Source organism: Corythoichthys intestinalis, chromosome 14 (assembly GCF_030265065.1).
Source record: "Corythoichthys intestinalis isolate RoL2023-P3 chromosome 14, ASM3026506v1, whole genome shotgun sequence".
Lineage (NCBI taxonomy): Eukaryota > Metazoa > Chordata > Actinopteri > Syngnathiformes > Syngnathidae > Corythoichthys > Corythoichthys intestinalis.
In genome coordinates, this window is record NC_080408.1 from 41,532,060 (window position 1) to 41,546,544 (window position 14,485).

The 14,485-nt window shown below is 39.1% G+C and overlaps 1 protein-coding gene across 1 annotated transcript; it reads right to left on the reverse strand.

The window, feature by feature from the left end:
* Positions 1–4,908: 4,908 nt before the first annotated feature.
* Positions 4,909–14,132, reverse strand: LOC130930456 (relaxin-3 receptor 1-like). Its single transcript, XM_057858425.1, has 3 exons — positions 13,711–14,132; positions 12,649–13,092; positions 4,909–8,841 (listed from the first exon to the last, which is right to left on the reverse strand). Exons 1-3 carry the CDS (start codon positions 13,969–13,971, stop codon positions 8,233–8,235), a joined length of 1,314 nt encoding a protein of 437 aa, XP_057714408.1. The 5' UTR covers positions 13,972–14,132; the 3' UTR covers positions 4,909–8,232.
* Between the last annotated feature and the right edge of the window lie 353 nt (positions 14,133–14,485).

A 14,485-nucleotide genomic window follows, 5' to 3' on the forward strand; every position in this document is an offset into this window, starting at 1 on the left:
ACAGAAAAAAGTGATCAAATCTGCTGGGTCAAAAATATACATACAGCAGCGCTAATATTTGGTAACATGTCCCTTGGCCATTTTCACTTCAATTAGGCGCTTTTGGTAGCCATCCACAAGCTTCTGGCAAGCTTCTGGTTGAATCTTTGACCACTCCTCTTGACAGAATTGGTGCAGTTCAGTTAAATTTGATGGCTTTCTGACATGGACTTGTTTCTTCAGCATTGTCCACAAGTTCTCAATGGGGTTTAAGTCAGGACTTTGGGAAGGCCATTCGAAAACCTTAATTCTAGCCTGATTTAGCCATTCCATTACTACTTTTGATGTGTGTTTGGGGTCATTGTCCTGTTGGAACACCCAACTGCGCCCAAGACTCAATCTTCGGGCTGATGACGTTAGGTTATCTTGAAGAATTTGAAGGTAATCCTCCTTCTTCATTATCCCATTTACTCTCTGTAAAGCACCAGTTCCATTGGCAGCAAAACAGCCCCACAGCATAATACTACCACCACCGTGCTTGACGGTAGGCATGGTGTACTTGGGGTTAAAGGCCTCACCTTTTCTCCTCCAAACATATTGCTGGGCATTGTGGCCAAACAGCTCGATTTTTGTTTCGTCTGACCACAGAACTTTCCTCCAGAAGGTCTCATCTTTGTCCATGTGATCAGCAGCAAACTTCAGTCGAGCCTTAAAGTGCCGCTTTTGGAGCAAGGGCTTCCTTCTTGCACGGCAGCCTGTCAGTCCATGGAGATGCAAAACACGCTTGACTGTGGACACTGACACCTGTATTCCAGCAGCTTCTAATTCTTTTCAGATCTGCTTTTTGGTAATTCTCGGTTGAATCTTCACCCTCCTGACCAATTTTCTCAGCAGCAGGTGATAGCTTGTGTTTTCTTCCTGATCGTGGCAGTGACAAAACAGTGCCATGCACTTTATACTTACAAACAATTGTTTGCACTGTTGCTCTTGGGACTTGCAGCTGCTTTGAAATGGCTCCAAGTGACTTTCCTGACTTGTTCAAGTCAATGATTCGCTTTTTCAGATCCATGTATGTATATTTTTGACCCAGCAGATTTGATCACTTTTTCTGTTAACCCATAATAAAGTCATCAAAGAACCAAACTTCATGAATGTTATTTTGTGACAAAGAAGTATCTGTTCCAATCACTCTATCGGAGAAAAATCAGAGTTGTAGAAATAACTGGAAACTCAAGAGAGCCATGACATTATGTTCTTCACAAGTGTATGTAAACTTTTGACCGCAACTGTACATAAATTATTATTTTTGATTATGTGGATGTTTTTTTTTTTTTCTGAAGAAATGTTGGACAGATTTGTAATTTGGATGATTATTTCTGTTGTTTTAATCACAAAATAAGCCAGTGATCATGTTTAATCCCCTCAAAATACAGTGATTTTATGGTAGAAATAGCATTTGAATGCAGGGCCATTTTTGCATTTCATAGAAGTTCCCAGACACGGGGCCATTAAATTTGATGCTTGACACTGATTGGCTGTCTTAAACTAGGACATCTGAAATTTCTGACCTCCCTACTAGTGAACACTGGTCAAATAAATGGAACTTCACTAAGAAATCTGAAGTCACGTAACAATGGCAGCACAGAGATATTTTGTGTGTTCAAATATTTTACAGTGTGTTTTAAAATGGCTTGTTTATATCTGAATGGAAACCTTTCTCGCAATTTCATTCCGTTCACAAGTCAAATTTGAGCAGATAGTTAAATATGGACGTGAACACAAAATGTCGGAATATGCTCTCGAACTGGTGCTATTCATCCCCAATTTCCTGGTATCTATACCTTCTATTCGAACCATGGTCTCATCATTCGTTCACATGGAATCTCAATAATGACCTAAAGCCACTTAACACAGCTGCAAAACCTCCAATTTCTCTACCATTTAAAATCATTAGCAGGCAATTTAGCTACCTTGCAAGAATCCCGCAGACAAATTTGAGGCTACCTTTCGGAGGCAATTCCGTAAATCATCTGAATTTAGCATTAATACCAGATTTTCACATGTTTAGTTGGTGATATAATTTTCACATGGAAAAACATTGTTTTTTTTTTAAACCATTTACTTTTTTTTGTTTTTGCTCATGTAGTTGTTCACAAAGTGATGAAGCTGGCCCACTGCTGCTTGTGAACAGGTGAGCATTTGGGGGATGCTCCTTTCATTGGGTAGAAACTGTAGAGGAAGTCACTTTTATATTAAATCATATCATCATGATCATCAGTATAGTTCAATTACACTGACCAGAACAGGACGAGTGCTATATAATGAAAAGAATGATTGCTTGTCCATCTGTTTCCCCTAGATCAGTCTGCAGTTGTAATGAAAAAAAAAATGTGTAGTCATGACTCACGATACGCTCTCACCTTATCAGTGATCCTGACGATGAAGTGATATGAGGTGGAAAGTTCAACTATTTCACAGTCAAATGTCTCCCCTATCATCCAATGCTCTTTACTACACAGAATTACGGTTGCAGACTCCCGATTGCCATCTTGATTTTAATATCATTTGCCATTATATATCGAAGAGTTCAATCACAACTCGCTCATCAATCCTGATCACTTTCTTCTTTTTACTTATTTGCCATTGTCATTTGCATTGTCCGGACATGGCATGTCCGCACAAACATATGTACATAAAATGGATATAAATGTGTACACACCCCTGCATGAACACCAGATGCTGCGATAATACAGTGAGGAAAATAAGTATTTGAAAACCCTGCGATTTTCTCCAACTTAGAAATGATGGGCAGGTTTGAAATTTTCATGGTAGGTGCTTGTCCACTGCGAGACATTCTAAAAAAAAAATCCAGAAATCACAATGTATGACTTTTTAACAATTTATTTGTATTGTACTGCTGCAAATAAGTATTTGAACACCTATTAGCTAGAATTGTGAGGTTCAAGGACCTGGTAGTCACCTTTAAAAAGTCCACCTCCACTCCACTTATTCTCCTAAATAAGTGGAATGGAGATGGACTTTTTGAGTCTGACTTTTTTTTACCTGTTCTAGGTGATTAGCTGCATATAAACACCTGTCCACACCATACACACCAAATATATGTCCAAAGACACCGGAGAAAGTATTTTAGACCTCTACAAGTCAGTAAAGAGTTACGGGGCAATTGCCAAGCAGCTTGATGATATCAGATCCATCGTTGGAGCAATTATTAGAAAATGGAAGAAGCTAAACATGACTGTCAATTAGGGGTGTGCCATCCTAGGCACCCCACGATTCGATTAGATTACGATTCAGTGTGCTACGATTCGATTATTGAACGATGATTATGGTATTGAATATGATCACGATTATCGCGATTATCGGTGCATTGTACATTACTAATTAATAGAGTAGCCAAACAAATTTATTTCCATTATTTATTTATAATATCCTAATGATTCAACAGGAACGATGGAAACATGCCCATACAACAAAAATCTTCCCTTAAGCTGCTTTTTATTTATTTATTTTACAAGAAAGTGGAAAAACATTAAACATTTTAAAGGGAGTACTTATTTCTGCAACAATACAATAAAATTTACACAGATGGAATTAAGTCCACATTTTCTGGAAACAAAGTGTCTTTAGAAATAACTTCTTTTAACCAATATACTTTGTTTTCACAGATTTCTGTACTATTTCGCATGTTTGTAGTGTTACCGCTGTACTTAATCATGGTTTTACACATTCTGCATGTGAAATACACGTTAGCGAATTAGCTAATTAGCTTAGCGCTCGGCGCTAACTATTAACATCTCAAAAACAACAACAATAAAGGCTAAACAGTACAAGAGGGTTCGTGTACTCACCTCTTATAGATGCACATGGGTCTTAGCAACACACTCAGGACATTTTTCAATTGAAATGCCTTAAAACTACTGCTGGACATCTAAAAGACAAGGAGCAACGAACTATCTCTCTTCCCCACTTGCTCTAAAAAATAACTTGCGCACCTGTCTGATACACAATTTTTCCCCCAGTCTTTTAAAAAGGAGTAAATCTCTCTCAGTAACCCGCAGCATCCATCATAACGTGCGTGCGCCCGCTAACGGTGCCCGGGCGGCAGACATGTCTTGAATTCCGTTCTGCTACGAGCGGCTGCTATAAAGTTATGAGGGAAAATCATCGTTTTTGAACCTTTATGAATCGTAATCGAATCATCACGTGTCGAATCGCGATGCATGTAGTAATCGATTTTTTGGAACTCCTCTACTGTCAATCTTCCTTGGACTGGGGCTCCATGCAAGATCTACCTCGTAGGGCAGGGGTAGCCATCTCCGGTCCTCGAGGGCCCCTATCCAGATTGTTTTCCATGTCTCCCTCCTTTAAAACACCTGAATCAAATGATCAGCTCATTAGTAAGCTCTGCAGGAGTCTGATAACGATCCTGATTATTTGAGTCAAGTGTGTTTGAGGAGGGAGACATGGAAAACGTAGGGCCCTCGAGGACCGACGTTGGCTACCCCTGTCGTAGGGTCGCAATGAGCCTAAGAATTGTGATGAATCGGCCAAGAACTACACAGGAGGAGCTGGTGAATGACCTGAAAGGAGCTGGGACCACCGTTTCCAAGGTTACTGTTGGTAATACATCATGGTTTAAAATCATGCATGGCACGGAAGGTTCCCCTGCTTAAACTAGCACATGTCCAGGCCTGTTTTAAGTTTGCCAATGACCATTTGAATGATCCAGAGGAATCATGGGAGAAAGACCTGTGGTCATATGAGATCAAAATGGAACTATTTGGTTTTAATTCCACTCATAGTGTTTGGAGGAAGAAGAATGAACAAGAACCCAAGAACACCATCCCGACTGTGAAACATATTGGTGGGGGCATCATGCTTTGGGGGTGTATTTCTGCACATGGGACTGGATGACTGCATTGTATTAAGGAGAGGATGACCAGGGCCATGTATTGTGATATTTTGGGGAATAACCTCCTTCCCTCAGTTAGAGCATTGAAAATTGATCGGGACTGGGTCTTCCAACAAGACAATGGCCCGAAGCAGACAGCCAGAATAGCAAAGGAGTGGCTTCAAAAAAAGCATATCAAGGTTCTGGGGGGCCTAGCCAGTCTCCAGACCTAAACCCAATAAAAAATCTTTGGAGGAAGCGCAAACTTGTGTTTCTCATTGACAGTCCAGAAACCTGATTGATCTAGAGAAAATCTGTGTGAAGCAGTGGTGCAGAATCCCTGCTACACTGTGTGCAAACCTGGTGAAAGTTAAAGGAAATGTTTGACCTCTGTAATTTTAAACAAAACTACTGTACCAAATATTGACATTGATTTTGATTTGAGACGTTCAAATACTTATTTGCAGCTGTATAATACAAATAAATTGTTAAAAAATCATACACTGTGATTCCTGGATTTTTTTTTTTTTAGATTGTGTCTCACAGTGGACAAGACCCTACATGAAAATTTCAAACCTGCCCATCATTTCCAAGTGGGAGAACTTGCAAAATCACTGGGTGTTCAAATACTTATTTTCCTCACTGGATCTCACAGGCAAAAAAATAGTTAACATCTTGGATACAGTCTGCCATGTCTCCTTTTATCAGGTATCACACAGTAACATCTTTTCTAAATGTGAATTTTCCTCGTTTATTTAAAATTATGCTAAATGGTCAACATATTATTCCCTAGATATTGTAAATATTGTCTTCATTGTATTACGCCGGTATCTGTGAATACGTTTCTTCCTGTCTTACCCAGTGCTTTGCATCAGGGCCGGCCCAGGCCATTTGGGGGCCCTAAGCAAAATAATGCAAATATTTTTGGCCCACCATTTCGTCACAGTGTACTGTGAAACCCATACATGCAATCCAACCCATACGTCCATATTTTGTACATTCATCAGATTTTGTTGCACTGCATACTTCAAACTTCTCACCCCAAATGATTGTCAGTACTTACAGTAGATAGTGCCAAACCTTTTTCTAAAAGAGGAAAGAAAAGTTAAGGAAGAACTTTTTTTAAGCTTTTAATCAAGTCTCAAAACTCACAAAAGTCAAATAAAGCAAACTGTTGTAAACAAAATGGAACACAAACAATTGCCAGATTGGGGGCCCCCTGGTGGTCAGGGGCCCTAAGCAGCTGCATAGTCTGTTTATAGGCTGGGCAGGCCCTGCTTTGCATACATTCATTCATTCATTTTCCATGCCACTTTTCCTCACGAATCTAGGAATAGCACCACCTGTTGCTTTGGCATGCTCCATGTACTTGTGTTAAATGCTGTTTTTTTCTGATATGAAGAAAAGGAAAAGGAAAAATATTACAATAAAATAGTTTCCAGAGGGAAGTGAAAGCATAATTGTACACAACCTCTTATCATTTGGCCTGGAGCTGGGTTTTGAAATAATCACTCGCGTTCAAACATTAAATTAAAGTCAACAACACACATCTGCCATAATTTAGAGTATCTATAACGAACCCCAAACGTTCTGATTAATTATATAAAATATTTGTTTCATTTTGTTTGTTTAGATGTATCGTACAGTAGTGGTGCAAAGTGGTGTGATTTTTTTTTTTTTTTATGTGTGTGTATGTGTTTGTGTCATGTTTTTTTTTTTTTTTTTTTAATGTTGTTGTTTTTTTAATCAGAGTTTTAAGTGTCCGAACAGAAATGTGGTAACTTTATTTTCACTGTACCTGTCAATGATGATCAATTTTTATTTTTATTTTTTAAATGACCACCTCACAGTTGTAAAGAAGGACCCTTAGATAACGTCATTTTAGTTTGTGAAGTTAATTATAACCATAATGCACACAAAGAAGAAGCACCCGGCAGGATGTATATGTCTAGCTGGTATTCACGTGTCATCCTCGATCATTGAGCAACTATAGACAAATATCTACGTTCAGACTTGAAAGGTTGCAAAAGGGCAAAAATATTCCAGAATGGCTTTTACGCAACAGGCGGGCCTTTTTTACCCTAAATCATTTGGTGAGATTGCTTTTCATCACAGCACTCTTTTGTCCTGTGCTTTTATTTAATGTCACAATAAATATACACCAGTATGTTTTCACAGCACTAAATCACAGTGATACGCACACAGAGAGGCATAAATGGGGCTGACTGTTTTTTTTCCGCAGTCCAGCTTGCTGAGGTAAAGGAGGGAAATTTCATCAGGCGTTCTTGCGTCCACATTTAATGTAAAAATTAGAAAAAAACTAAATCGACCATACAAGTGGATTTTGCTTGATTGGACAGAGAACAAAAAGGATTGCATTACTTGATTAAGAATTGATCATACTTGTACGTGTTTATTGAAAACATTGGTGAATTGTGCATAGCAACACAAAAATACGTGGCAAGGATGTCCGTCTTGAGAGTTAAAAATTATATTGTACACAAAACGATCAAAAGGAACATCAAGGAAGAGTGAACCCTTCCTTGTTTGTCGTTCCCTATTCACAAATTGAGGAATTTTTCTATGGAGCTATTCATTGGAAAATTCACTAAGGCCAAAGCCATGTCAGAAAATGTAACTTTGGCACAATCTCGTGGGATCTTTATGGAATTAACTTTTGGGGTCATCATCGACTCACGAATTTTTGTGATTCAAGACAGTGTAAAACTAGGAAACTTTGGTATTAGGGTCTCAGAATTACAGCGTTAACTTGAGATTTTTTTCTGATTTGAAAACAATAATTTGATATACAAATGCTAGGCAATGGCTGCAAACTCAACTGTACAACAAACAGCAATTTGACACAGGCTTCAAGCTTTATAATAACACTCGCAGTGGAAGCGTACAATCAAACTAAACATAAAAAAAAAACCAAAAAAATTTACACATTTCAACAACAATCTCATAGCTTTAAATCCGCTTAGCTTAATGCTGACCAACAATGCTAACACAATAAATTGACTTCATTGAATTAGCCGATGAATCTTGAGTCCGCTGATGGCAATTCTGCGGAAAGATGATTCAAGTTACAAGTGTTTTGAGTTACGAGCGTGGTGATGGAACAAGTTTAGCTCGTACCTCAAAGCACCACTGCACAATGAAGTGCATCTTGAGTTAAAGAACCGATTTATATCCAATATATATAATTGATTTTATATTTGAAAACATCTAAGCAGGGATGACAATTACTTGCGTGTTTTCACTATTCTCGACATGGCTTCGACCATATCGCTTTGGAAAAGCCAGGGTTTGCTGAATCCAATTAGAATCAACTTTCTAAATCACATATTTTCTTTGTGTATCATGACCAAGCTGGTGGGAGCCACCTCCACCCTCCTTCCCCTCAGAACATGGGTAAAAATGTTTCGGATTGGGAGGGACACTCGGAGCAGAAGCTCCTTGAGTCCAGTGCGGTATTCCTGGCGGATCAGACAGTAGAGTACTGGGTTGAGGCAGCTGTTTGCTTGGGCCAAGCAGACGGTCAAGGGGAATGCGTAGGCCTGCGCGTTGTAAAAGGCTTTGCTGAAGGGCACCAGGTCAAACTTGATCAATACGCCCCACAAGGTCAGAGCCTGGTTGGGTAACCAGCAGATAAAGAAGGACAGAACTACAATGGTGACTGAGCGGGTAACTCTGGAACGACGGCGGTGGCGACCTCGCTCGTATTCGGACGGCTCTGCCGTGCTGCCACCTATCATGCTGCCCACGAGGCTTCTGCTCAAGATGAATCTTAGGAGGAGGAGATAGCACACACTGATGATTATCAAAGGGAATATAAATCCCAGAAGCACTTTTTGCATTTGATAGAGCCCAAGGAGTACTTGAGGATCCAAGTGACCGGAATCTGATTCAGAAAACCTCACAAGGCAGAGCTCATCGTCAGCGGACACCTGTGAACACAAAAGGTGTGGGTGACCTAAATCTCTAATGATGCATATATCTGTTTGTACTATGACGTATAATTTGATTTAAATTACATTCCCAATGTCAAAGACTACCAATAAATCGTTTCTGGTAGTGTACTTAAAAAGTGCTTGGACTTTCATGAACCATCCAGCGTGTCCTCGGTCTTACCCATGGTACAATCCAAGAACACATCACCATGGAGTAGCAACAGTAGCCTGAGATCCTCTCTGATGACAAAGCTTCTCAGTTCTCACCATTGTGGTCAATTGGAGCAATGATGTTGTTCTTTCGGTCATGACCAAAGGATCCTGACCGGAGGCATTAAATCGAGAGGTCAACCTTTTGGCTCTAAACCCTGACGAACTGATAGTGAATCTGCATTCCTGCTGACGCTGCACCAGTTGTTCACCTGCTCACTTCTTCCCTCACGCATGACTGCAGCCTTTTCTGACAAAGGATCATGGCAACAGAATTGGAAATGCTTATTCTCATCCTAATTCCCTACAACCTGACTGCAAACCTCTCTAGCGAGAGTTGAAGACAATGGCTTAATGAAGCCAGCAGAACCAATCATCTGATGAAATCAGAGAGGCAAAAATGAGATCCCCAGCTGAACAGATCCCTTCGACTTCTTGATTGCAACTTTAAAATATGCCGATAAATGTTATGAACATAATTACTGACAGCGGTAGCCTTGGTGGAGTCACTTACTGGTAATTAACTGGACTGGTGCTGCCTTCATTTGGTGTCATGATTATGGTAAATACTAATGTTGCACAGATACCAGTATCAGCTGGGGCTGCCGATCCGGCTCGAATTGGTGGTATCGGCGAGTACCAACAAATAGGGCGCCGATACCATTTACTGGCTTCACTTGAGCGTAGCTGTACTGGCCTCACGAGGACGCTACGGCTCAGTCCTGGCTATACCGCGAGCTAAACTCCCAAATGACGATGCAGGACATCGGTATGATTTTTTTTAACTTTATTTTGCCGTTGACCCTAACATCATAAGTTAAAGAATGAAACTAAAAAATATAAATGAAACAAACAACTTCGTCCTTAGTAACAAACATGTTTGCAACAATGCAAATCCGTGATGATTAGCTGCTAATACATTTATGACTAGAGCTCTCCCGACTAGGCGACGTCATCGATGACGTAAATGCATCGACGGGCAAAACATACCGTCGACGGGTAATGACGGGTTTAAAAAAAAAAAAAAAATGTTTAGGATGGCGGGCGCTCACGATGCAAGCGGTGAAAGAAAGAGCGGACCAGAATGGCCAGAGCCTGAAATTATTTCAAGGAAAATATGGAGGGTGCCACTGTCTGTACTCTTTGCTAAGCTGAGCTCTCATACCACAGTAGCACGTCGACTATGAACGAACACTTGAAGTGCCATCACCCAGGTGTAATTTTGGAAGACAACAAGAAACGACAAGCTAGCAGATTGTAAATCCATACAACTTTCAAACGATTTTTTAAAATTGAAGTTGCCTTTATGTGCGTCGTCTCAACGTGCATCATTAAGTTTTTCCCCACGTACTTCACGTTTTTAATCTACTCTGCTGCTGCTCCCGAAAGCTGTCGATCTCGACATCTCTGTGCACAGCATGTAGATTGTATTTATTAGCATTAAAAACAAACTAAACATATAATATATATAAATACATACTAGGGCTGTCAAACGATTAAAATTTTTAATCGAGTTAATTACAGCTTAAAAATTAATTAATCGTAATTAATCGCAATTAATCGCAATTCAAACCATCTATAAAATATGCCATATTTTTCTGTAAATTATTGTTGGAATGGAAAGATAAGACACAAGATGGATATATACATTCAACATACGGTACATAAGGACTATTTGTTTATTATAACAATAAATCAACAAGATGGCATTAACATTATTAACATTCTGTTAAAGCGATCCATGGATAGAAAGACTTGTAGTTCTTAATAGAAAAATGTTGTTCAATTTTATATTAAAACCCCTCTTAATGTTTTCGTTTTAATAAAATTTTCAAAATTTTTAATCAAAAAATAAACTAGTAGCCCGCCATTGTTGATGTCAATAATTACTTACTCAATGCTCATGGATGCCTATAAAATCAGTCACACCCAAGCGCCAGCAGAGGGCGGCAAAACTCCATAAAACACAACAAGTGAGCGTTTCAATGTGTACTGTCATTTAAAACTCTCTGAGCGGGGCATCTGCGTTAATTGCGTCAAATATTTTAACGTGATTAATTTAAAAAATTAATTAACGCCCGTTAACGCGATAATTTTGACATCCCTAATACATACATAACGTAATAAAAATATAGATGGAAACACATCACTAGCCTGCTTACTATAATCCATGACTGGACTAATGTTAGTTACCTTATATTATAAAGTCTTGTGTATATGGCAGAAAACACAGACAAGAATGAAAAAGCAGTTTTTGCTCTTGCACTCCTCTTTTAAAGAAACTGCTGTATTTTAAGCCAAAACAACTGTTGTGTTTGACAGAACAATATGTCTATATGCTGCCATAGCAGATTCATGGCGCATTAGGCCCCCGGACTATTTTTAATTTGTCCGTTTTACCCAGAAGACCCCCGTTTACAGACGTCGCGCAACCGCTTTTGTTTCAACCGAGCCATAAAACGAAGGTAATTATATTTATTATTCAAAATGTCTGTCGTTTTTAACTTAGAATCATTAATTGATGTCTCATATTTCGTTTAAAAAAAAAAAAACGACTTAAAAAAATTATTCACTCACATATTTTAAACAAATTACAGTAGGTACCAATGAAAAAAATGGCGTCCGTAAAAAAGTCAGGATATCTACCTCATAACTATCGCTTAATTGTATTCTTTTTGTTACTGTCGCATTTTCTCCGATATGTTAGATGATAATCGTTCCAAACAAAAAAATAGAAAAAAAAACGTTTAAAAGGGTAAATACATGAAAAAGAAAATCTCGACCACTCCTTGATGTCTGCGATTTCTACATCGTGACACTTGTTATATTACCATGTTTCACCCATAAAATCCCCCAACAATCCAGCTCAGTGATACATGCTGCATGGAGTTTTTGGATCGAAACAAGGTAAGTACTCGATAATATCTCCTTAAAGTCATGACGTGTGTAATTCTGCTCTCACCAACCTAGGGTTTTGCTGTTCAATATTATATATATATATATATATATATATATATATATATATATATTTTTTTTTTAAATGCCCTCCTGTTCAAAATGTTTCTTCCTCCAGAACATTGAGATTTTAAGCTTTCCAATGATGTATCACACATTATATCGGACAATTTGAAAGTTGGCTAAATTGGGGGTCTCAGAACGGAACTTCAAGTCACCTGAGTGTTTTCCGCTATATGCATATAGTAGTATACTATCAAATTAATACACTATATTTAATTTTTGTTACTATGACTGTGTGTGCCTTTCATTCAAAATAATTGTGGTAATATTTCAGTGTGCCCTCTCCATTCCAACAATAATTTACAGAAAAATATGGCATATTTTATAGATGGTTTGAATTGCGATTAATTGCGATTAATTAATTTTTAACATTTTTAACTCGATTAAAAATGTTAATCGTTTGACAGCTCTAGTTTTTAGTTAAGATTCTTTTGGGCTTCCATGAGTCTATACATTTTAATTACTTTTACCAGACTTTTTGGTTTTTACACAAGTATCTGTTCTTGTACTGAATCTGAGTACTGTAACTTTACTTACGCTTGATAGATCGATGCTAGATACTGTAGATCAACAAACCTGAACAGTGGTAGAGTAGATTGAATGAGGCAGCGTGGCCACCAGCGAGACCACCCAAATACCCAAACTGACCCACTTGGCTCCAGTAGCGGCCTTCCTTGGGTTGGCGAGTTTCAAAGAGGTGACTAGCGAGTGGTAGCGTGTCACACTCATGGCGGTGAGGAAGAACACACTGGCATACATGTTCATGGTGCTGACCGAGCTCACGATCTTACACATGACCCTGCCGAAGGGCCAGCGGAAGTCCAGTACTGTGTCCACGGCCCAGAAGGGCAAGGTGAGAACGAACTGGAGGTCAGTAAGGGCAAGGCTCATCACGAAACAGTCGATAGAGGAGTGCTGGTGACTTCGGCGACGGAAATGCAGCAGGAAAAGTGCCAGGAGGTTACCCGCAAGGCCCAGGACACACACCACGAGGTAGACAAGAGCGATGAGGATTCGCACCTTAAGAACCAAAGCAACACAAACAACAAAATATAATTTAACAAAACATTTCAATATACAGTAGTTCCTTGACTACATTTAATTTGTTCCGTTGACAAGTTTACAATGTATGTCTATAAATGCGTATATGTGCATATACAGTGGTACCTCTGCTTACGAACGTCTTTACAAATGGAATTTTCAGGTTATGACATGCCTCCATGGGGAAAATATTGTGAATCCGAGCATTTTCATTCGTCCATCGGGCCATGAGGTGTTCCGAAAGCTTTAGGTGGGTGTATAATTCTTTGTGTTTTACATTATTCACAACTATCATGTTTTTTGTGCAATAATCTTTACATGTATTTGTTACATGTTTTGATGAGTGTTGTTGTCGTCAACGATGACAATGAAAATATTTCGTCAACACTTTTTTTTAATGATGATAACGAGACAATAACGAGCATAAAACGTGTTTTGGAAACTAAAACATAACGAGGCGAATGCCAGTTTTCATCTCACGAGACGAGAACGAGACAAAAAGACGCCATAGTTGCCGTCACTTGTTCACAATGTGTGAAATTTGCCACCTTGATTAAAATCATAATGTCAATAATACACTTATTTAAACAAACTCACCGCTGTGTTGCCACTGTCCCCATGCAGATCCACTGAGGATTCCTTGGAGAGGATGTGGATCCAGCAGTTAAGGGACAGGTTCAAGGTGGCCAAGTTGGATCCCACTCCGTTTGGGTTGATCAGTTTGGAGAGTTCACGCTCATCCTCCTCTCCCCCGCATGCGCTCAGCACATCCAGGGGTGCCAGTTCCAGAGCGCTGCTGTTGCTCTGCATGGCTGGATCTGTGAGACACTTAACGCAACTTGTCAGTGACAACCACATTCTCTTCTTTAGAAAGATTCATTTCCCCAATGTGCCTCAGTGGGCAGAAAATCTCCATAGTCCTTATTTTGTTTTAAATAAATGACGGCAAATATGTAATTCCTAATCGACTGCCTAACTAGGATCATTTACACATCTTATAGTGGCCTCCTCTCTCCTGTCTCTCCTCTCTTCTCAAGTGACGCTCACGACATCCCAAGCCTTTTATAATAACTCATATTCCGCATTTGGTCGTGAGGGGGCGCCAAGGTACATCTGTCATTGCAAAAGTGCATTCTGCTATCTAATGGAAGAGTATTTCATTGTTCACTATAAAATAGATGAACTAAGATACATTATTACTTTTTTTGTATTAAATACGTTAACTGACCACATTTGATGTTTACACGTTCACATTTTTTGAGAAAAGGGCATCGTTGTGTTAAGGGTAATTTTAAAATGAACTTATAAGTCAGGGCTGACCTTCAACCTATATTTACAAACAAACCAATTATTTCATAACGTATTTACAAAC